Source organism: Diaphorina citri, unplaced genomic scaffold (genome assembly GCF_000475195.1).
Source record: "Diaphorina citri unplaced genomic scaffold, Diaci psyllid genome assembly version 1.1 scaffold2, whole genome shotgun sequence".
In the NCBI taxonomy this organism is placed as follows: domain Eukaryota; kingdom Metazoa; phylum Arthropoda; class Insecta; order Hemiptera; family Psyllidae; genus Diaphorina; species Diaphorina citri.
The window spans coordinates 39,263-62,690 of record NW_007377441.1 but is presented as its reverse complement, the minus strand read 5'-3'; the positions used below and the strand labels follow the sequence as shown (position 1 = coordinate 62,690).

At 40.7% G+C, this 23,428-nt stretch overlaps 3 protein-coding genes across 9 annotated transcripts in view; 1 reads left to right on the top strand and 2 right to left on the bottom strand.

The window, feature by feature from the left end:
* Positions 1-19: 19 nt before the first annotated feature.
* Positions 20-14,368, bottom strand: LOC103508471 (decapping and exoribonuclease protein). Of its 2 annotated transcripts, none has more exons than XM_026824304.1 (6): positions 14,233-14,368; positions 9,786-10,226; positions 9,060-9,282; positions 7,489-7,699; positions 7,033-7,165; positions 20-608 (listed from the first exon to the last, which is right to left on the bottom strand). In XM_026824304.1, exons 2-6 carry the CDS (start codon positions 10,071-10,073, stop codon positions 264-266), a joined length of 1,200 nt encoding a protein of 399 aa, XP_026680105.1. In that variant the 5' UTR covers positions 10,074-10,226; positions 14,233-14,368; the 3' UTR covers positions 20-263. The 2 variants fall into 2 exon arrangements, with proteins under 2 accessions (XP_026680105.1, XP_008471278.1); XM_008473056.3 differs by lacking the exon at positions 20-608 and adding an exon at positions 6,145-6,724.
* Positions 10,220-23,428, bottom strand: part of LOC103509771 — a 13,615-nt gene continuing 406 nt past the window's right edge. Inside the window, exons 2-6 of the mRNA XM_017443997.2 lie at positions 21,078-21,736; positions 12,068-12,233; positions 11,086-11,243; positions 10,850-10,962; positions 10,220-10,226 (exon numbers count right to left, since the gene is read on the bottom strand). Of these exons, the coding sequence (XP_017299486.1) occupies positions 10,220-10,226; positions 10,850-10,962; positions 11,086-11,243; positions 12,068-12,233; positions 21,078-21,326 (693 nt within the window). The 5' untranslated portion in view covers positions 21,327-21,736. The remainder of the gene's footprint in view (positions 10,227-10,849; positions 10,963-11,085; positions 11,244-12,067; positions 12,234-21,077; positions 21,737-23,428) is intronic.
* LOC108252685 (putative uncharacterized protein DDB_G0286333) overlaps positions 15,231-23,428 on the top strand; it is a 23,398-nt gene continuing 15,200 nt past the window's right edge. For all 6 annotated transcript variants that reach the window (XM_026824177.1, XM_017445130.2, XM_017445104.2 and 3 more), the window contains exon 1: positions 15,231-15,351. The gene's annotated coding sequence lies outside the window, so the exon portion shown is untranslated. The remainder of the gene's footprint in view (positions 15,352-23,428) is intronic.

The window sequence follows — 23,428 nt, the reverse complement described above, 5'->3', positions numbered from 1 at the left end:
TAGTAGTAGCCTACTGCTGGAGTAAAGGGACTTTTCAGTCCTGTGCGAGCAGTATAAATAAGCACTATTATTATTATTAATAAATAATAACCCGATGGATTGGAAAATATGTATCACATTTACGCCATGCGGCCTGATTGGGGCCAAGAAAAGTCAACAGCAGGCAATTCCCCCACTAGTCACTCATCCGGATACTAACCACGCACAACGTTGCTTAGTGATCCATTGGAAACTGGTGCATTCAACGTGCTGTCACCACTAGATCAATAATCTTGTCTATTTCTACGATGCCAACGCTCTCCCTCCTGATGCCTTTCTCTGCCCCTGTGTTCACTATCATGCGATGTCTTCATATATTTCCGTGGTTGAGAATCCATATCCCTCTGCAGACTGGGTTGTGATTTCATGAAACTCACGAAGTCTTCATCCAGAAACTTGTACTCCGGGTTCTGCGTGATGGAAGCTCTTATTTTCAACTTATCTTGAGGATGCCATTCAAACAGCCAGTAGGTCCCCTCATCGGAACCAAACACTCGGTTTTGGATAAATTGTAAAATGTCCGCAACCAAGTTGCAGCAGTTGCTCTCCGTTATTTTCCTCCCTTTGAACTGAAAGAAGAATGTTTTCCTTCATGCCTCTAACCTTTACCCTTTGCTGGTTTCTTTCAGAATGGCGTCCAACCCCAAGAGGGATAGTTCAGACCCCCAGCCTGAGGCATGAGCTATTCCTTGGGACTCTAACCCATGGGCTACTCCTCCAAAGAAGAGCCTTCTCGTCTACCATGAATACCTTGGTAGAAAGGTATCCTGAGATTAGAGAGGAGTTGGGCTCGCTCTTTTCAGACGAGTTTGTGTTCAAGGGTGTTTCCGACCATCTTCTGCAATATGTATGCGGTAAGAGGGCACAATACCTGGAGTCCCGGCGTAGGCTGGTAGAGCCTCGGGACCCTCACCTAGCTAGGCTGGTAAGGAGGATTCCCCCTTCTCCTTCGGCCCTGTACGAGGAGGGACAATTCTCAGAGTTCGTCCGCAGTCACCCCTCGGCCTTTCGTAGGCCTAATCCCGTAGACCAGGCTCTCGGGCCTTCTTTTCCTCTCCTCTCCCATGTAGCTCTGTGGCCTTGCCCAGTCTCCATGCTGAGTAGACGCCTTCTCTTTTCTCTCATGCGACTCTGTGGCCTTGTCCGGTCCCCATGTTCTTAACGCTTTTTTTGGGAGCTATGGGCCTTGTCCCATTGTCTTATGCTGGTTTCTTTCAGGAGATGCCCCAGAGGCTCCCCCGGATGCAAAGCGGATACGCTTTCTTGAGAAAGCAGAGAAGAAAATTCTGAGCGATTGATACGAGTAGACCTATAACTGTTACTCACAATAATAAATTAATAACAAGAAGAAAGAAATGAAATAAATTATAAAATAAACTATCTACAAAATATTCCAACTAAGGGGCGGGATGAATGCCTGGGGCATTCTCTTCCATCCAACCCATGATACACCTGAGCGATTGATACGAGTAGACCTATAACTGTTACATTGAAATTTTTAACACAATTTTATATTTTTTGACACCTTATCTAATTTTTACAAAGTCCTAAATAATTTTGCTGAGTGTAAAATTTTTTTCTCTACATAATCATATTTTTTAGAAGTGAATTACATTTTTTTTCATTTTTTAATTAATTTCAAAGACGCTTGTCACGGCGTCCCTTTTTCCCGCGCTTTTACTTAGTCAGAATTAGAATCATAAAAACTATATACGTACACCTATCTAATATTCTATCTAAGATAAGATTCTCGTGACAAACATATATACTACCTATAGATCTATTCTAAAGAACACATTAGTTTTATCTACTCATGTTCAATGATAATAGTCATAATATATGACTGGACACATACTCACACATCATAGTTGTCCCTTTTACTACCATCTATGATATTTTAATGATTAAAAACAGACACTAAAATTATGGTAAATAGACAGCAAATCTTAATCCTTAAAAAGGACATGGACCTTACATTCTTAGACAAATATGACAATGCAGTCCAAGAGATTGCATTCCAATTATACTGGGAAATCAAAAATCTCATATCCTCTTCTGACAATGTTCCAATATCAGAATCTCTTAACAACATCCTAGGATCAACGCTAGAGGAATACAACAATGCTCTTGTACTTAATAATAAGCTTAATGAAGAGATCAAACAAATGAAATCTCTTTTTCGTAAATCTGACCAAAAAACGCTGGAATACAAAGAACAATATGTTAAAATGAAGAAACTCTATGCTGACCTACAGAAGGAGATTGATGAGGACGACAAACACAACAAAGAAAACATTGAAGTCATAGACAAATTGAGGAAAGAAATCTTGCAGATGAAAAACAAAGCAATTGAATCAGAGGATAATGCCATTCCAAGCACAAGTAAAACTGACGACACACAGGAGGCTGAAATTCTCAGACTTAGAACGTCACTAGAGACAATGGAGGCCGCATGGAAAGTAGACCAAGAAAACTTGCAAAAGCTCAGGAAGCAAATAGAAGAACAACCACCAGCACTTGGGAACTTACAATTCACTCAGGATCTTAATGACAGCGTGATGTCATTCAGAACTTCTCATTCCACGGATGACACAATGGAAGGCGAAAAAACGAAAACTCCAGAGACCGAGTCACTAAATCCAGAGCCACCCGTGAGAGAAGAGATCAAAACTTCTTCTGCAGTTAAAAAAATATTGGTTGCAGGAGACAGTCATGTTAGAGATGTAAACTATATTTTGTCTAGTTTAGTACCTAAAACTTGTAAGATTAATTGTATTCTTAGACCAGGAAAAACCATCGCCCAGATTGTTGACGAAATTGATAGTAATAGAATTGACCCTGAAACCCATATTGTATTTTTTGCAGGTACAAATGATGTGTTTAAAACATCATGGGATGATATCAAAAGTGCTATTGATAAGTTATACGCTAAAACCAAAAATCAGAAAGCAACCCTCATCCTAATCCCCCATAGATTTGACACCAAAAAAATTAACTTCCATATAAAAAAGCTAAATTGTTTAATCAAAAATCACATTAAAGGCATCACAAACTTCGACTTTCTTGAACCCTCGAAATATTTAAAACCTAACCATTACACACACGATGGCATCCACATAGACCGAAAGGGTAAACAAAAACTTTAATATTGTACAAATGCTAGATAGGTCTCATACCCTTCTCTCCCCTTCCCTTTCTCAAAGGCCTCGACTATATTTTCAGAGGAAAAAGGAGCGGGGTCGCATCCCTTTGGAGAGCATTTCTGTGGTTGAGCGGGCCAATATATCTCCGGATGGGGGTCAAGGGTTAGACGACAGTAATTTGGACACCAACAATCTCCTCAACGGGAGTACTGTGGGCGGACAGACTGCGGGGTTTTCCATTCAGATTTGGTACACCACCCCGGGGGGACAGGATGTCATTCTATATCTGATCACCCCGATCGAACAAGAACGGCAAGACTGGCTTCTGGCTCTTCGAAATGGTGAGTAGTCATTTCATTTTGGCCGGCAGAGTGAAAGTGATCAATATGAGTTTAAAAAAAAGTTTCCTCTCAGCCTTACAAGCGCTAGATCACTGGATCCCCGCCCGGAGCGAATTCAATACATAAGGTCCGTTTTCGAAACGGATAGCTTTCTCCTATCCTGTCCTCCTCTCTTCGATTTCGGCACGATAAGACTTTCGTTGTTACAGTTCCCTCTATCAAATCTCCTAAAAAGAAAAGAAATATCAAACTAATTGCAATGTCGTTACCTTTCTTTGGTACAGGAGTTACAATCGACTCTCTCATTGGAGGAGGAATTTCTGAGAGAGAAAGACATGCATATTGGTATAGAGTTGTATCAAAATTATTTGATAATAATAAAAATACACACAATGTAGATTCTAATATATCTAACACCAAGTCTCGTAACTACATAAAGAATAATAAGAATGGGAATCATCACGTAAAATTACCTGTGAGACAAACATACAATAATTATTATAGGTCTCAATCTTCTCGAATCCCATCGCTTCTCAACATACCTCATAAAAAACCTACAAACTTGCCACATTTTCGTAATAATAAACCCAAGGAAAACATCATTAACACGCACCGAACAACACAATCAAACTTTGGATATCCATACCCGATATCTCACCAATACCCCAACACGATATACATGACACCAACAGAATATCCACCCCTCCCTCAACCTCAACATGGAACCCACCTCCACCCCATGCAAACATCCATACCCTATTACCCCACCCTTGGCTCTCCATACCCCACCCCTGGCTCTCCTTATCCCACCTCTAGCTCTCCATATCCCACCCCTGGCTCTCTATACTGAAGAAAAATCCAACTCTGAGGACGAGGCTTGCATTTCCCCTCCACTCTTCTCATTTGCTCCCTCTACTAGGGAACGGGAGCCTTCCGTTCCTGACCCTGACCCGGAACTTGCTTCTCAGGGAATTTCTTGCCAAAAGCTTGGTAGTCCTGCTTGGAATAGGGTTAGGTATTCGGAGTCTCAGAAGGCTCTTCAGGCGGGGGGTGTATTTAAACCCCTCTCTGTCCCGGAGGAAATTCCTCTTCCCAACAGTACGGCATTTGAAAACCTTTCCAGGCAGGACTCTTTTCTAGGGACTCTGTCCCATGGCCTCCTTCTTCAAAGGAATGCGCTGTCTGGTGCTATGAACGCTTCAGGCGAGAAATTCCCCGAAGTGAGGGAGGAGTTGGGGTCAATTTTTAGTGATGACGGTGAATTGAAGCAGGTGTCTGATAACCTGCTTCAGTATGTCTGCGGTAAGAGAGCCGAGTGCTTTGAAGCTCGGCGTAGGCTTATAGAGCCTAAGGACCCCCAGTTAGCCAGATTAGTGAGGGCTATTCCTCCTTCCCCTTCCTGTCTCTTCGAGGAGGCTCAGTTTACTGATTTTGTCAAGGCCCATCCTTTGGCCTTTCGCCCAACTCGCCCCACCCCCCGACCCATGGCCCCATCAAGAGAATTCCGGGTTTCCCCCCTTTCTTCCAGGAAGAAAGGTAAAACCGCCAAGTCCCCTGCTAGACCTAACTTTGCCCCCTCCCATTCCAATTCTCGACGTTTCAAAGCTTCCAAGCCCCAAAAGTTCCCCCGCTGACTCGGGGCCTGGCCTAGAGCTGGTTGGTGGCCGCCATGTGTTTGCCTTGCTTCCAAGATAGACATCAATGAATCTAGAAGTTCTTATTTTGTCTAAAGATCTCTTTTGTGTTCTAGATCTTCTATTTTCATTCATTTCATTTTTGTACTGTTCCATAACATAGAAAATAAACAAATTTTCCAAATAAATGGCTGACAAACAGCCAAGAATTGTCATTTTTTTTAATGACATAACCACGCCATACAGTCCACACAGTGAACACACTCTTTTTCCGATCCACACCCCAAAGGAAGAAAAGGACAACGCCGGCATCAAAGTAAGCGTGAAGAAACACACCAGGTGAGTGGTAATCCTCCCCCTCTTCACCTTGCTATCCCCTACAATAATAATAATAATACAACTCTTGGGCATACCTGTTTGTACCTTCTTGGCATGGTGGTGGATTGCAGGAGAAGATAGATGATGAAACACTATCTTGCGACAAAAAGATGAAATATTGTCAATTTTGACAAAACTTCGATTGTACCTTTGAAGAGGCACCACTGTGGGGTTAACAACTGTCAAATGTGTGGCGATAGCTCCTGTTTGGTGTGTTCAGTCTTATATGACAATTAAGAATCCCTTACAGCGCCACACGAACCGTTTTCTCCGTCAAGAGGTTTCCATAAAGTCAAAGACAACATGGCCCTCAAGACGGCTGACTCCAAGTTGAATGTCAATTACGATTGTTCAAAATTTCCAACCCGCCTATTTCCAACTTTGGAACATTGATGGGCAGTGTGTACCGTTCTTGTGTGAATGTGAAAATAAAGGCCATAATACTAATAATAATAATACCTGCCTCGGTGGTGTAGTGGTCAAGGCACTCGCCCCTGGTAAACAGAAGGGCGTGGGTTCAATCCCAGCCGAGGTATGGAATTTTATCCTCATATAATTTGAGACTTTGACCACAATAATAGTAGTAGCCTACTGCTGGAGTAAAGGGACTTTTCAGTCCTATGCGAGCAGTATAAATAAGCACTATTATTATTATTATTAATAAATAATAACCCGATGGATTGGAAAATATGTATCACATTTACGCCATGCGGCCTGATTGGGGCCAAGAAAAGTCAACAGCAGGCAATTCCCCCACTAGTCACTCATCCGGATACTAACCACGCACAACGTTGCTTAGTGATCCATTGGAAACTGGTGCATTCAACGTGCTGTCACCACTAGATCAATAATCTTGTCTATTTCTACGATGCCAACGCTCTCCCTCCTGATGCCTTCCTCTGCCCCTGTGTTCACTATCATGCGATGTCTTCATATATTTCCGTGGTTGAGAATCCATATCCTTCTGCAGACTGGGTTGTGATTTCATGAAACTCACGAAGTCTTCATCCAGAAACTTGTACTCCGGGTTCTGCGTCATGGAAGCTCTTATTTTCAACTTATCCTGAGGATGCCATTCAAACAGCCAGTAGGTCCCCTCATCAGAACCAAACACTCGGTTTTGGATAAATTGTAAAATGTCCGCGACCAAGTTGCAGCAGTTGCTCTCCGTTATTTTCCTCCCTTTGAACTGAAAGAAGAATGTTTTCATTACTTAAAAGGAATTTTAAATATTTTCTGCACCCTGAGATAAAGTCAGGGTACTTGTTTTTTTTTTTTTTTTTTTTAAATTTTAAAATTTTTTCCCCCCCGAGAAAAAAGTAGGGTTTTTTTTTTTTTTTTTTTTTTTTTTTTTTTTTTATTACGCGACCCTATTATCTCAAGTTGAGATAGGGCGGTCCCGCCATTGAGATAATTCTACTATCAGCAGATGAATAAGACCTCTGGTGTTACAGTTTACTCTACTTTTTTTTACATTAAATAGGGGTAGGTACTCACATTTATTGTACGTAGAATATTGTCAACATATATCTGTTTGAGTGACTTCACTTCATTTCCATCCTTTTCTCCACAAATAATATTCTTGATCCCAACAAAATAACTTTGTGCCCACCATTTCAACATTTTTAAACTGTGGATCAAAAATTAAAATTCAAGAAAACATCATTAGACTGTCAGAAGCCGTAAGACTGGATTTGATAGCAACAACTACTGTACCAGAGTTTTTTTTTTTTTTTTTCTTACTCTTTTTTATTTGCAGATAACAAAATACAGCCAGACCACAAATAAAAAAAAACAAAAAATGACCCTCTTAATCTTAAGGTACCTACATTTACGGATTTACACTATGCCATTCAATATCAACTGGAAAATTGTAAAATCCATATAAACAAGTAGAGATCAATATCAGTTGAACAAAAGAAAATCTACCCATCTAATAATGTATGCACATACCCATAAGGTTTTCCAGTTTTCAGCTCAACAAATTCAACATTCTTCAGTTCTCCTGGCAATTTGTCCGGCTCTATTTTTGTTTCACTAATAACACCATCCATTTCAGCACCATACAGTAACTTAAAGTGTTTCAGTTTTGCTTGAAACATGACACAGAACTGCTTGTTCTCATTGAGTTCTCCTTGGCATCTTGGTTTCACTGAAGGGTCCTCTGTAACGGAAAGCACATGTATGATTTATTCATCTGCTGATGAAAAAATAACATTTTTTTTTTTTTTTATTTATTGTCTTTGGTATGGAAGGATAGGTTCCCTTGCATCTTGGTTTCACTGAAGGGTCCTCTGTAACGGAAAGCACATGTATGATTTATTCATCTGCTGATGAAAAAATAACATTTTTTTTTTTTATTGTCTTTGGTATGGAAGGATAGGTTCCCTTGCTAAAGAAATAGCAAAGAGCATTCACTCATAAACTTTTTGTAGCCAAAACCAAATGTTAGCCCAAAGCAGTCACCCAACTCATTACCTAGCTAGAGTAATAGTTTATCAAACGGTATTAAACGGCTTATGGTATTTTACACTTGAAAATGATCGGAACTTACCAAAACTTAACCAGTGATGTTATTATGGTATTTATCACTCGGAAATTATCGGAACTTACCAAATCTTACCCAATAATGTTACTATGTTATTTTTAACTCGGAAATGGCCCGAACTTAATAAAATTTACCCTACTCATTACCTAGCTAGAGTAATAGTTTATCAAACGGTATTAAACGGCTTATGGTATTTTACACTTGAAAATGATCGGAACTTACCAAAAGTTAACCAGTGATGTTATTATGGTATTTATCACTCGGAAATTATCGGAACTTACCAAATCTTACCCAATCGGAACTTACCAAATCTTACCGAATAATGTTACTATGTTACTAGGGAGATTTCGCATCTCGGAAATGGCCTCGGAAATAATGTTACTATGTTACTAGGGAGATTTCGCATCTCGGAAATGGCCTCGGAACTGACCTCGGCCCATTTAACTCGGAAATGGCCCAAACTTAATAAAATTTACCCAATGATGTTATTATGGTATTTTTCACTCGGAAACGATTCAAACTTCCTAAAACTTACCCAATGATATTACTATGGTGTTTTTCACTCAGAAATAACCCAAACTCACCAAACCTTACCAAATGATGTTACTATGCCTATTGCCTTTGTACTATCAATTTCATGTTTAAAGTATTGCACGCCACCAATGCAGTAAAGCAGAAGTGAGATTAGAGGAAAGAGGAGTGCAATGAGGGGAAAGAAACGTAGGTACTATGTGAAGGAGGAGCACACAAATTATGAAGCAAATAATGGGGGGGGGGGGTACAAAATTGATTTCTCATCTTTTTTTGGGGTGGGATGTCAGTTTTGGTAATATTTTGGGAGGAAAGACTTGGCGGGGCCTTTTTTTAAGCCACAAAGTGGTATTTTTTGGGGGATAATAAATTATGTAGTACTTAGATTAGTACTATGTTAATTATGCTTTTCATATTAATATTGAATTTAAAATGTTAAAATTACCTGTCAACATAAACTGTTCAAACTTGTAGCCCCACTGTGAAGATCTAACCAACTGTGGGTCAGCTTTCTGTTCTTGAATATTCTTCTTCTTCAACTCTGTATCAAATTGGCATAGATAAATGGTGTTGTTGATCCTGCAAGCTCCGAGTCTCCAATCTATTTTGTTCTCGACAAGTGAACCGATCATAATGCCCGAATAGGTTCCTCTGAAGGTCACAAAGTCCTGAAATCATGTCAATGTGTCTTAATGATCAGGTTATGCAATCTCTATACCTCAGTTCAAGTTTGTGTGTTGAAGGTCTTAGATTTATAATAGGCCACCACTTTGAATCAGGATGGAATGTGACAATTTTAAGTAGCCTATGTCACCCTAAGTACTCTTCTTAACAACCACAAAAATTTCATCAATACTGGTAAAGCCATTTTCTCGTGAAAAGAGGACAGCAAAAAGTCTATCAATGTGACAGACATACATACAGACAGAAAATTTGCCAATGTGATTTTTGTAATTGCGGATGCATAAGGACTAAGAATAACTAAAAAAAAATCATGATTCTACAGACAAAGCTACAATGTTATTTATATAGATAGGTCTAACCAACAACAGTGGTGTAGTGGTTTTTTTGCATCAAATTTGTGCAAATATTATTCCCCTTCAATAATCCAACTGGAAACATTTCATAGTAAATAGTTAGGCACATGAGCACATCAGGTAGGTATACTTACAACTTGAGCTTTTTCTGGGTTCTCTCTCAGCCATGCCATGATATTGCTTAGATCTGGAGCACCTTCACTCATCTTTGGAACAATTTTATCGTAGTCTTGGTTGAGATCAAAAGGTTCATCCAGTGTTTGACTTTTCAAATAAGGTGGGTACAAGTATTTGAGATTGGAGCAGTCATTATAATACAGACAGTCAGAATCAATACTGAATGATCCACATGCACAGATATCTTCAAGCTCAAGCTGGTTCTCTTTCAAATAGTAAGGAAGCTTGAGAATTTTTTCACCCATGGCTGCAGGGTCAAAGTGTAATGAAATCTACAAAATAGGCTACAGTTGTCTTTTTGTCTGAGCAGCTTTGCATGTATAGAGTCAGTCATAGAGATCTATGAAGTACTAATAGCAAATCGTCTTCATTCCGTGTATCAAGAGATTATCTATATGCTGAAAAAGAACGTTGATGGAAGTTGTAGCATGGCTGCAGGGTCAAAGTGTAATGAAATCTACAAAATAGGCTACAGTTGTCTTTTTGTCTGAGCAGCTTTGCATGTATAGAGTCAGAGTCATAGAGATCTATGAAGTACTAATAGCAAATCGACTTCATTCCATGTATCAAGAGATTATCTATATGCTGAAAAAGAAAGTTGATGGAAGTTGTAGGTAACACTGTAAAAGAAGAGGACCTTACCCTACTCTTTGCTCTTTGGTGAGCAGTTGCCGTTGATAAAATTGAAAATTTGTTTGACTATCCAAGGTTCTTCTATCATAATAAGTAGTTTCTGAGCCAATAGAGGATATCAAGGCATTTGCAGCAATGCCAGCTTAAGTAGTCTTCTGCAGATTATGACGATGGGTCAGCTCCCTGGTTAGGGGTCACCTGCACTCGCGTTGCACGCGCGGGAGACCCGGGTTCGATTCCCGGCGGGGTCAAGAAATTTGTATCATGCAAATGATTGATCCCGTGACTGGCTGTTGTGGGGCCCACTCAGCGGACCCGGGTTCGATTCCCGGCGGGGTCAAGAAATTTGTATCATGCAAATGATTGATTCCGTGACTGGCTGTTGTACCTTGGTGGTAGTCCCGTGCTGACACATTTCATTGTAGGTGTCCCGTTGAGTAAGATGTCAAAGCCAGAGATTATACTGACATCCTCTTGTGTCGAGTTGTTTGTGTAGAAAATCTGGAAACAAAATAAATGATATAAGAATATGTATAGAGCCAGCCTAGTTAGCTTGGTTGGTGGCGCGTCTGACTTGTAAGCGCTAGGCCGCGGGTTCGATTCCCGCTCGGGGCGGATTGCCGCTGTCTGTCGCCTGTACCTGGACGTATTTTCTTCCGTAGTAACAGTAGCAGGTTTCTGCCTAGTAGTGTTCGTGTCAAGCGGGACTCTGTCTTCTTTGGTAGCATCGGTATTGTGGTCTGGTATATTGAAGTCCTCGACTTGTTGAGACTTGGGTGTCACTGAGAACGAACATAATCGTCAGTTAGTCATAATAAACATAATCAAGGAGGGGGGGGGGGAAGAATAGGTAGCTAGAATCCCAGGTCATACTGTCAACCTGTAAATTCTTCGAAGGAGTAGGGTACTAGTTCTAGGAGTCGCCCCTTGAGAGAGTTTTTGAAGTCTGAGGGACCAAGTAATTTTTCTTGGTCCGTCAGACCGTTATAGAGTTGAATACCCTCCCTAAGGAAAGATCTATCCATGATTTTGTTTGAACTAAGGAGTAGTTTGTTCTTATTTCTTGTGTTATGATCATGGATTTCACTTTGCCTAGAGAGGGTGGAGGCGACTCTGTGTACAAGAGTACAGGTATCCAGTATGACCTGGGCAAGACAGTTGGGATTTGTCTCTCTTTAAAGATGGGCTTGCAAGATATGTGTCTTGCAAGGCCAAAAATAGCACGAACTGCTCTTTTTTTGCAGGAGAAATATGTCCTTTATCTCGGATGAGAAGCCCCAATACACTATACCATAGCTCATGCCACTATGAAAGTAGGAGAAATAGGAGAGGAGAGCAGCATTGGAGTTAACATTCCTTCGGACTATTGTCTTGAAGGATTTTACATATTGCCTTGAAGCATGCTTCAGGGTTATAGCTCATAGCGCCTGTACTAACCTTTGGATCCCACATTGGGATGGTAGTTGTTTTGCTCCTCGGAGGCAGGACCTATGGGCAGTGGCGGAGGTGGTGCTGTGTCTCCCACATCCTCAGTGTCGTAGTTCATATCGTCTGCACTAATAATCGTCTATGTACTAATAATCGTCATTTGAATAGGGTAACTAACCTTTGGATCCCACATTGGGATGGTAGTTGTTTTGCTCCTCGGAGGCAGGACCTATGGGCAGTGGCGGAGGTGGTGCTGTGTCTCCCACGTCCTCTACATCGTCAGTGTCGTAGTTATCATAGGAAGAATCCTCGTACTCGTACAGGCTCTTCTTAGCCACTGATATCTGAAAACAGAATGAGTCCCAGGCAGTGAGTTTTTTTTTTTTTTTTTTTATTCAATTTTTTNNNGCGGATTTCGCGATTATTTTCGCGGATTTCGCGATTATTTTCGCGGATTTGGCGATTTTGTTCGCGGATTTTGCGATTATGTTCGCGGATTTGGCAATTATGTTCGCGGATTCGCGTCCCGAATCGACATTTTGGATATTTGGCAAGCCTATGTATAAGTACATTATATGACTTTTACTTTTAATTATTATTTTTTGTTTACTTTTCATTATTATGGTAGAGCCCTTGGACACTGTCAAGTTCCCCCACTGAATATTGAGGGATATCCTTTGAATGAGGAAGACGAGCAGCCCTTCTGAATAAGCTTGTTTGGTCAACATGGTACTGTAGACTGTAGACCCAGTGATAGGTGAATGAACAAACTGTCCTATACCCTTTTTTCTTCTAATTAATTAGGGTGTTTGTAATATGTGTTCCCCATAATGTGTCAAAATATATGAGACCTTGGTTAGACAACGGGGGTACTTAAAGGGACTTTTTAGTCCTATCCCAGCAGGATAACCAAGGTATATTCTATTCTATTTTATACCTGAGCATATACAAAGTAGAGTCCAGGTTGCTTCACTTGAAGAGTGCCATCCGCCCTCAGATTGAAATTCTCTTCGTCCATTGGTATTTTCGGGTTGATTTTCCAGCCTTCCATTTTGCCACGAGGGTGTTTTAAATGTCCGTTCGCTGGAATACAGGAAACGTTTCCATCAGTCAAAACAGCCCAGTCAAAGGGACTTTCTAGTCCTATGCTGGCAGTATAAAGAAACAAGATATGCTCTTATTTCATAGGTACATGGCTCTATTTCAATCTTTTTTTCGCTCACAAATTTTGATTGAGGTTCGTAGGGTGCTTATGCTCCTCCCTTGTTTAAAGAATTGCCTGTAAGGACCAACCAAGAGCAGACTGGCCGATAGGAATTTGTAGTGTGATTGTGTGTTGTTTTTTTTTCCCCCCCCCAAGAGGTTTGACAGAGGGAACTGTAACTGCTATGGTCTTATCGTCCCGAAATCGAAGAGAGAAGGAAGACAGGATAGGAGAAAGCCAGCCGTTCCGAGAACGAACATTATCCCATCAGGATAAAATCCGCCCCGGGCGGGAATCGAACCCGCAGCCTAGCGCTTACAAGGCAGACGCACTACCAACTAAGCTAAAACTAGGCTGGCGTGATTGTGTTTTGACCATTTAATTGAAGAGGAAAGCATTAGTTGTCGTTGTCCCCCAACATGCCATTCTCGCCGGAGTCGTATTAATTTATCCTTCGGTAACTGAGACAGTTTCAATTCAATTCAATTCAATTCAATTTATTTTATTGTACAAAATTTCCCCTCTTCTGAGGGTGTGGTTATGTACCAGGTTGAGATGAGCTCGGACGAGGTGAGATAGGATATTGTTTCTACAGTTTTGCATTGGAGTGGTAACTTAAGCAAGGATAACGTGGGAGGAGTGTTGGGTATTTTTTCTAACCCTCTGTCCCGAGGCGGCCATGTTTAAAATTTATTTTATATTATTATTATTATTATTTTGTTTTCTTTGTAATTTCGATTCCCGGCAGGGTCAAGAAATTTGTATCATGCAAATGATTGATTCCGTGACTGGCTGTTGTGGGGCCCACTCAGTCTCATGAGGAAAATGAGTAGCTATGAAATATAAATGCGCATAGCGACCAGTGCCAGCATGGTAGGTAAACATTGGATTTTAGGATTATCGACATATTGAGAAAATCCTACAATACTGCAGTGAGCACCAAAGTTGTGACATAAGTGAGGAAAATGAGTAGCTATGACATATAAATGCGCATAGCGACCGGTGCCAGCATGGTAGGTAAACATTGGATTTTAGGATTATCGACATACTGAGAAAATCCTACAATACTGCAGTGAGCACCAAAGTTGTGACATACTAACACAAAGAAACTGCAAAAAGTAGTTTCTGAGGTGACTTACCTTCAGCTAAAAATATGTACATGCAAGGTGAAAAGGTGTTTGAGGAAAAGCGGCAAATAGTTCGAACTTGTGGTCATTTTGTGGATTTATTCTGTATTTCTGTTCCTGTTGCCTGTTCCTGTTCTGAATCTGAATTCTGAATCTGAACACAACACGAATGAGTTGAGTAGTGAGATTTCAAATTTTGGATTTGGCAGAAAAAAAAAACAATGTTGCCAGCTTGCCTCAGCCGATTTTATTTTTGTGATCTATGATCGACCAATGAAATTATTTGTTTACACTAATTGATTTGTTTTCTTTGTAATTCGCTTGTTTGTAATATCTAATATAAATGAAAAGTATAATATAAACGTGCAAACTCGAGATAAAAAGTAAAATGTAGACTTACTTAATCATAGACCTCTTCAGGGCTTTCAACTTCAACATAGCAACGAGTGTCCATGATAAAGTAAGTCTAATTCTCTCACATTGCCGAATTCTCAACTAGGAAACTCACCGCCTTTGTGATTGCCGGGGGCATGATTGCTGGTATCGCCTCCCATATGGATAGCACACGTGTGGGACATCAAGTGCAAGGTGAAAAGGTGTTTGAGGAAAAGCGGCAAATAGTTCGAACTTGTGGTCATTTTGTGGATTTATTCTGTATTTCTGTTCCTGTCTTCCTGTTCGTGTTCCTGTTCTGAATCTGAACACAACACAAACACAAATAACACGAATGAGTTGTTGAGTTGAGTAGTGAGATTTCAAATTTTGGATTTGGCAGAAAAAAAAACAATGTTGCTAGCTTGCCTCAGCCGATTTTATTTTTGTGATCTAGGATCGACCAATGAAATTATTTGTTTACAATAATTGACCACATAAATGGGCCAATATAAAGAGAATAAGATATGAACAAATCATTTCATTGGTTGATTAATATTTCTCTGTGGGCAGTCATGCAACACTGTGCGAAAGCCGGAACTTTTTCTCTTTGAAAAATTTCAAATTTGAATTTGAAAGTGTTTTTTACTTTTACTTGCCTTTGCCCTTTACAGTTTCGATTCATTATTTCATTTTAAATATGTTCATATGTTGAACTGAACTACCTGTTTGAATACTGTTCACCTGTTGATCATTTGGGTGAGTGTTTCAGTTTCAGATTCTACAAGACAATCTTTTTTCTTACCTCTACCTTTCCAGCTTTTGTGGGAGAGTGTTCAAAGACGTTCTGGTAATCATGCAGAAGCCACGACAGTGGAAAAGAAAGCTCCTTTTTGTATTTAACCTAACCCTATAATAACATTTCCCTTTTGCGTTTAACCTAACCCTATAATAATAATAACAATGGTCACTGCTTCTTTGTGCCTCCCCCCCTTAATCCAGCCCTGTTGAATTAACCAGTGACCTTTTCCACAAGTACATTGAACAGGCTACTGGTGCACTCCTCACTCTACAAATGATATCAAACCTAGCATGGTTAATCTTCTGATGGTCCAAAGTCAGAAACTTTTTCCATCACACATGTTTTGATGGTCTCACAGACCTAACTTAGATCTGTCAGACAGCCCAAACAGGAGTGGCCAGCATAAGAAATGATGAATAGGAACTGCAGTGTTGTTAATGGAGGCCTTCCCAGTTACCTACACCCAACAATGACATTTGGACAGCATTACTTAAGCAGAAAATAACCATCCATAAGGAGAAGTGCCTTATGAATGGTTCTTTTCTGCTCCATAAGAAATGATGAATAGGAACTGCAGTGTTGTTAATGGAGGCCTTCCCAGTTACCTACACCCAACAATGACATTTGGACAGCATTAGGTACTTAAGCAGAAAATAACCATCCATAAGGAGAAGTGCCTTATGAATGGTTCTTTTATGCTTAATGCTGTCATTTTCTAATAATAAAGATACAATTTAATATATTTTTCAATAATTAAAAGGAACCTTGTCATGGGATATGTAGGTATGTACACTAAAGTATAATATAATTTTACATAGGTTACACACTAGAAATATACATAATATGTAGGTAATTCTTATTACTAGGGATCAGATTTTATGCAAATGCATATAAGCCAGTTTAACATAGCTAGCGTTAAAAGGAACCTTGTCATGGGATATGTAGGTATGTACACTAAAGTATAATATAATTTTACATAGGTTACACACTAGAAATATACATATGTAGGTAATTCTTATTACTAGGGATCAGATTTTATGCAAATGCATATAAGCCAGTTTAACATAGCTAGCAACCATGACTGATGTATGGCTGATAAAAAGACACATTGCTTTTAGTTTGCCATCATCAATCAGCAAAAGCTAAATCCACTACAATTTGGCTAAGTCTGTCAAGGTCCTTGTTTGGTCAAGTTAATAAATAGCCTCACTGTTTTTCTTTGACTTCAATCAGGTCATCAGTTGTCTTCATGAGACCGAGTATACACCAAAATAGCCAGATATGTGTTGCCACAATGCCACATACATGTTTTATAACAGGCAAAATTATATCACTATATTTGTTGTACATATGTACCTACTTTGTAAGTAAGAAGAGAACTTTATAAGTTATAATATTGTAATCTTCACTTTGTAGGTACCAGATTAATGTTATCCAATTTTAAAAGCACCAAAGAAACTTCTTGTGGGTTCAAACACTGTCCACCGACCTAATATGACCTCATTGACAGTTAGCTCATCATTTCCCACCATGCTCACAAGTCCTCCTGTGTAGCAAGACCTTGGTGGTCCACTACAATTTGGCTAAGTCTGTCAAGGTCCTTGTTTGGTCAAGTTAATAAATAGCCTCACTGTTTTTCTTTGACTTCAATCAGGTATACACCAAGTATACACCAAAATAGCCAGATATGTGTTGCCACAATGCCACATACATGTTTTATTACAGGCAAAATTATATCACTATATTTGTTGTACTTTGTAAGTATGTAGTAAGTAAGAAGAGAACTTTGGAAGACAGGATAGGAGAAAGCCAGCCGTTCCGAGAACGAACATTATCCCATCAGGATAAAATCCGCCCAGGGCGGGAATCGAACCCGCAGCCTAGCGCTTACAAGGCAGACGCACTACCAACTAAGCTAACTAGGCTGGCTAAGCTGAAATTAAGCTCACCATTGAAAGATCCCCGGTCCGCCCAGGGCGGGAATCGAACCCGCAGCCTAGCGCTTACAAGGCAGACGCACTACCAACTAAGCTAACTAGGCTGGCTAAGCTGAATTTAAGCTCACCATTGAAAGATCCCCAATGTTCAGTTTGGAAAAGGTATCATCCTCATTGGAAAAGTTGTGAGCACTGTTCAAAATGTTGGAAAGATCCGGAATTGAATTGTGAATCGCTTTTCTTTTCTTCTTCCTGGGACTGAAAAGGAAAGAGGGAGTAAATTAATGCTGAGGTTTACCAACTCGGGATTGAGAGAAAACGAGGATTTTCCTTTACTTATAGCTTATAGCCAGGTAATAATAATAAGTTTATTCTTTCTTTACAATATCCTTAACATAATTATTCTTCATCATCCCTGTAAGTACTTCTGTACTTTTAGGGACCATAACTTCTTCTTGTTATTTTCAAGATAGTGATTTTGTATTTTCTTTTTCATTTCGTTCTTATTGTCTATTAATTTTTCGTTCTTATTGTCTTAGGTCAACCTCGGATTGAACTCAATCCTTTAGTTAGGCATTCGACAGTGGTAAAGCTCGAGTTAAGGATAAGGAGTAAGTAAGAAATTTTAAGAGCTCGAATGCACCACCAGTTCCTCACTGAAGTTCAGGATTGTTTTTTTTTTTATTCTTTCTTTACAATATTCTTAACATAATTATTCTTCATCATCCCTGTAAGTACTTCTGTACTTTTAGGGACCATAACTTCTTCTTCTTATTATTATGTAAGGTACCTATTCTTGATTTAATTCATTTTTCATATTTCATTGTTATTTTCAAGATAGTGTTTTTGTATTTTCTTTTTCATTTCGCTCTTATTGTCTATTAATTTTTCGTTCTTATTGTCTTAGGTCAACCTCGGATTGAACTCAATCCTTTAGTTAGGCAATCGACAGTGGTAAAGTTCGAGTTAAGGATAAGGAGTAAGTAAGAAATTTTAAGAGCTCGAATGGATTTGGCTTGCTTTGAAGGACTGGCAAGATCTCTGATGAATTTTAACTCCCTTGCTGCTCTTGAATACATTAGAACAGAAAGTACAAACATTGGAGTTGGTCTGTTCGGGAAGTTCGGCACTGATTGCGAAGGAACCATCAAGTGATCTCTCAGGACGGGATTCAGTGATGTCAGCCGGAGCATCGTCAGGGCCTGGATTTGGAAGAGGTTGACTAATCGGGGATTGTGGAGGTGTAACAAACGTATAGGTCGTCGCGACAAATTTCGAGATCAGAGCTCATTTGTGTGAGAAAATGTGAAAAAAATCCCCCAAAAACCAGTTTTTTTGGCTTTATGGTTTTCTGGACAAAATTTGCACCACCATTTTCGTGTTCCTGGTAAAAAGACCTTTAATTTGATATATAGGTCGACTAGGTTTGGATAAGTCCTTCTATGGGGACAGACAGACCGACCGACCGACAGACAGACGACACCGAAGCGAATACAATAGTCCGTCCCCTATACCTTTTATTATTAGTAATATTAAAGGAAGGACGGACTAAAAAACAACAATTTCAATGTTATGCAGATGCTGTTTTAGGCCGGGCACTCACGTCAGGTTTTTCTGGAGAGTTCTACCTGCGACAGGCCCAGACTTAGGCCCATCATAGGCAAACCCATTAGTGACCAGCTTTAGGTGAAAGTATGACGGTATAAATAAGGTCACCTATTTTAGTTGACACCATGGCACCCCCTAGTATGTCTGTCCCTCATTTTTTTTAATGAGTGTTCCACCGCCGTTATATTTTGTAGCAATCTTAGGTGAAAGTATGACGGTATAAATAAGGTCACCTATTTTAGTTGACACCATGGCACCCCCTAGTATGTCTGTCCCTCATTTTTTTTTAATGAGTGTTCCACCGCCGTTTTATTTTGTAGCAATCAAACAACTGCTACATTAGACGCATGTGGCCTGTGTCATAGGATGCCCATCCCGTAGTATGCCTCTCATCAGATGGGCGAGAAGAGACACAATACTTCACGTCTGTGTCGTAGCATGCCCATCCCGTAGTATGCCTCTCATCAGATGGGCGAGAAGAGACACAATACTTCCCATTTACGGTGTGAGTTAACATGCCCATCCCGTAGTATGCCTCTCATCAGATGGGCGAGAAGAAGACAAATACTTCCCATTTAGGTGCTGGGTCAACACGAGAACACCAGAAAGTAACCCGTTGAGATATTTGCAATCGAAAAACGAGTACAAATTTTTGTGGATGGTGGGATTCGAACCCGGGACCTTCTGCATGGCAAGCAAGCGCGTTACCACTGGACCAACCGTGCCCCCAAATTAGATGAGTGAGACGAGATACAATGATTAAAATGACCACACCAAAAAGGAAATATTTTCAATCGAATTTCAAATCGATTCCGGCCATCGAACCAAGAAACTTCTGCATGACAGGCGCGTAGCCACTGGGCTAACCGTACTAAATTTTATGACTTGACTTGGACTCGAACCACCAACCTCCAGATCCAAAGTCCAACGCGTTAACAACTGCACCACTGAGGTTGGTTCTATTTATTATTTTTACAACATAACAACATCAGAACATACAAAATTCATATAAATGCTATACCTACCCATCCGTAAAAGCAGAGCTTGTGCCACGGATGGGGAAACATTTTGTGCGATGGCCGGGAAAGAACTATGAAGGTTCTGTGAAAATTTCTACGGGATCGCTGTTTTTATTCGGTGTAAATGGGACAGTAAGTGGAAAAATTCTTTTTCTACCTCACCTTTTCTCGTATTCAGACGTTGTCGGCGTTTATCGTCAGCCTCTCAATTAGCCCTAGCTAGGCTGATTTCTTTGGGCTGACATTTGGTTTAGGATACAAAAATGTTACGAGTGGATGCCCTTCGCACTGAACCTTTTGCTATTTCTTTAGCAAGGGAAATTTCAGGCTGGTATCCTCCCTGTTTAAAGTCCCCGAGCCAGGCTACAGTTCATGGAACAATAACAGTGCTTATTTATACTGCTCGCATAGGACTGAAAAGTCCCTTTACTCCAGCAGTAGGCTACTACTTTTATTGTGGTCAAATTATATTGAGGATAAAATTCCATACTTCGGCTGGGATTGAACCCACGCCCTCCTGTTTACCAGGCGAGCGCCTTCACCACTACACCACCGAGGCAGGGGCTGGTAATACAGGGTTGAATAATTCGGTAGTGACTGCATAGCACCTGTCAGGTTGTGCACCACTGTGCACATTATTCACTCCGTAGAAAACTCATTATGACCTTATCTTTTTCTTTGTATAGTTAGTTATTGCGATGCTTTGGATTCATTCAAAGGAATCTGATTTTCCATTGATTTTACTTTCGAAAGAAAAACATCAACTTTTAGCGATAAAACGTCTTCCATTTTGAAATTAATGTAATACTTTGAGTCCTTACAGGAGGTGCAGATTTCCATGTTTAACGCCCTATTTCTATAAAGACATGACCGGTTATACAGGGACGTTAAACCTCTAAGGATCAAAGCCCGGTACCCTCACTCTTATTTTCCTAAATTTGAAACGCACGCGAGCCTCTTTAACTTGGTTTTTAGCGCGTCTGCCTTGTAAGCGCTAGGCCGCGGGTTCGATTCCCACCCGGGACGGATGTTATCCTGAACCTGAACACTGTTATCTGTCACTCGCACTTTAACGATCTCCATCTGCATTCATTCCACCTCCACTCTGTTTCGACTTACATTTTTGCTCAGCTGCTGCACCTCGAGAATCTTGGCGGAGATGTTGTTCTCCATTTCCATCCGAAGGAGACGGAAGTCTCTCGCCAGACTATCGTAATCATCCGACGTCACCTTGTACATATAGAAGCACACGCATACACTCACTACACTCATCACTTGGAGAAGACATATGAACGGGAGAATGCACTGCAGATACTTGCTGTTATCCTTCTCGCGCGGTTTGCCCGCGGGGAACACATCGTCAGTCATTTGGATCGGTTCTTTTTAGGCCCTAATTCAGCTTCAGACCGTTTCTTTGCGAGGCCCCAGGACTCGGTTGGCTTTGGACCGCTTCTTGGAGAGGCCCCAATTCGCCTTCGGACCGCTTTGCGAGGCCCTCACTCGGTTTTCGCTCGACGTACTTTTGACGCGTCCGTTAATCCGAATGTTTCGCGTCTGCCAAAAGCTTGGGATGGATCGAATTAGACTGGGTCTGACTGTTCTCACTCATTGTGTGTTAGCCTTGCTTCCTTATCAGTGTAAGGTTTGACTAGGGATGTACATTGGCTGTCGGAGTTTTTATCGTCTTGGACTTTGCATCTTGGAAAAGTTTCGCGTTTACTGTGTGTTCTCATGTATGAGGGAGTCGATGTAGGTTATGGTGGTTCATGTTGTGACTGCTATGGGAAATTAGAAATCATGCTAACATGTGTATAAGTACAAGTAGTGCCTTATTTAGACTGTCAGCTTAGAACAAGTTGTTCCATTATACCAACAGTTTAATAGAGCACCTCTGTATTGATATACATAATTTTGTTTATCACCTTTTTATTGATATAATTTTGTAACATATGTACTATGTAGGCATTATGTATTATAACTTTATAACCCATTTATGTTATGCCAGACACACACGCTCAGACGATCTGACGGACCGTGGTCTGTAAGACAGTCGAAACGTGTGTGGCGGACACAGGTCTGATAGACCTAGCAGTGTCGCACACTCGAAAATTTGCCTCACTTTTATCATACGGGAAAGGCGGTGAGTTCGTCATCTATTCCTTCTACATCTATTCATTTTCCTCACGAGGCTGAGTGGGCCCCGTAACGGCCAGTCACGGAATCAATCATTTGCATGATACAAATTTCTTGGATTTTCCTCACGAGGCTGAGTGGGCCCCGCAACAGCCAGTCACGGAATCAATCATTTGCATGATACAAATTTCTTGATTCTCAATAATCCTAACAACCAATGTTTACCTACCATGCTGGCACCGGTCGCTATGCGCATTTACATGTCATAGCTACTATTTCCTCACGAGGCTGAGTGGGCCCCGCAACAGCCAGTCACGGTATCAATCATTTGCATGATACAAATTTCTTGACCCTCGAGGGGTTACCTACCATGCTGGCACCGGTCGCTATGCGCATTTATATGTCATAGCTACTCATTTTCCTCACGAGGCTGAGTGTGGGCCCGCAACAGCCAGTCACGGAATCAATCATTTGCATGATACAAATTTCTTGACCCCGCCGGGAATCGAACCCGGGTCTCGCGCGTGCAAGGCGAGCGCAGTGACCACTACGCCATGGGAGCTGACAGGGAGGAAGAAAAAGAAATTTTTAATTATTGTGTTAAGCATATTTAAATGCTTGGCACAAATATCGATCCCCGATTATTACACCTAGATAAATTTTATGACTTGACTTGGACTCGAACCACCGGAAGCTTTATCCGCCACACTCGTTCCGGTGGTCTGACGGACCTGGCTCTGTCCGAAGTGTCCTACAGTCGAAGCGCGAGTCAGCTTTAGCTGGAGTTGATCAGTTATACAACCTTCTCTACCACAGATTGTAGTTTAGATGTAGATACAAGTCAAATAAAATTGTAAATACCTTCGGGTAATTTTATACAATAAAATAAATATTGAAATATAAATGAAATACATACCTATCGTCTTCGTTATGTTTAGCGGGAGATTTGGCATCTCTCTTGCCTCCGTCAGCATCCGCTGTCTGTAGCTTTCTCAGACGGTCTGAGTGTGAGTGGCTGTTTATTACCTACCTACAATGTGCTTAGTTCTTATCAATAAGTATATCAATTTTAAAAGTATAGTCTACCAGTGGTTGACCCGTCCTTTGAACGGGACCACCCTACAGACCCCACACACCACACCAAAACACACACACACACACACCCACTACACAAACGAACCCACCACACACACACACACACACATGCACCCACCACACAATCACACACATCACCCACCCATCACACACCACACACACACCACACACCACACACACACACACACCACACACACACACACACACACACAAAATTGTCGACAAAAAAAAATTGCTCATCA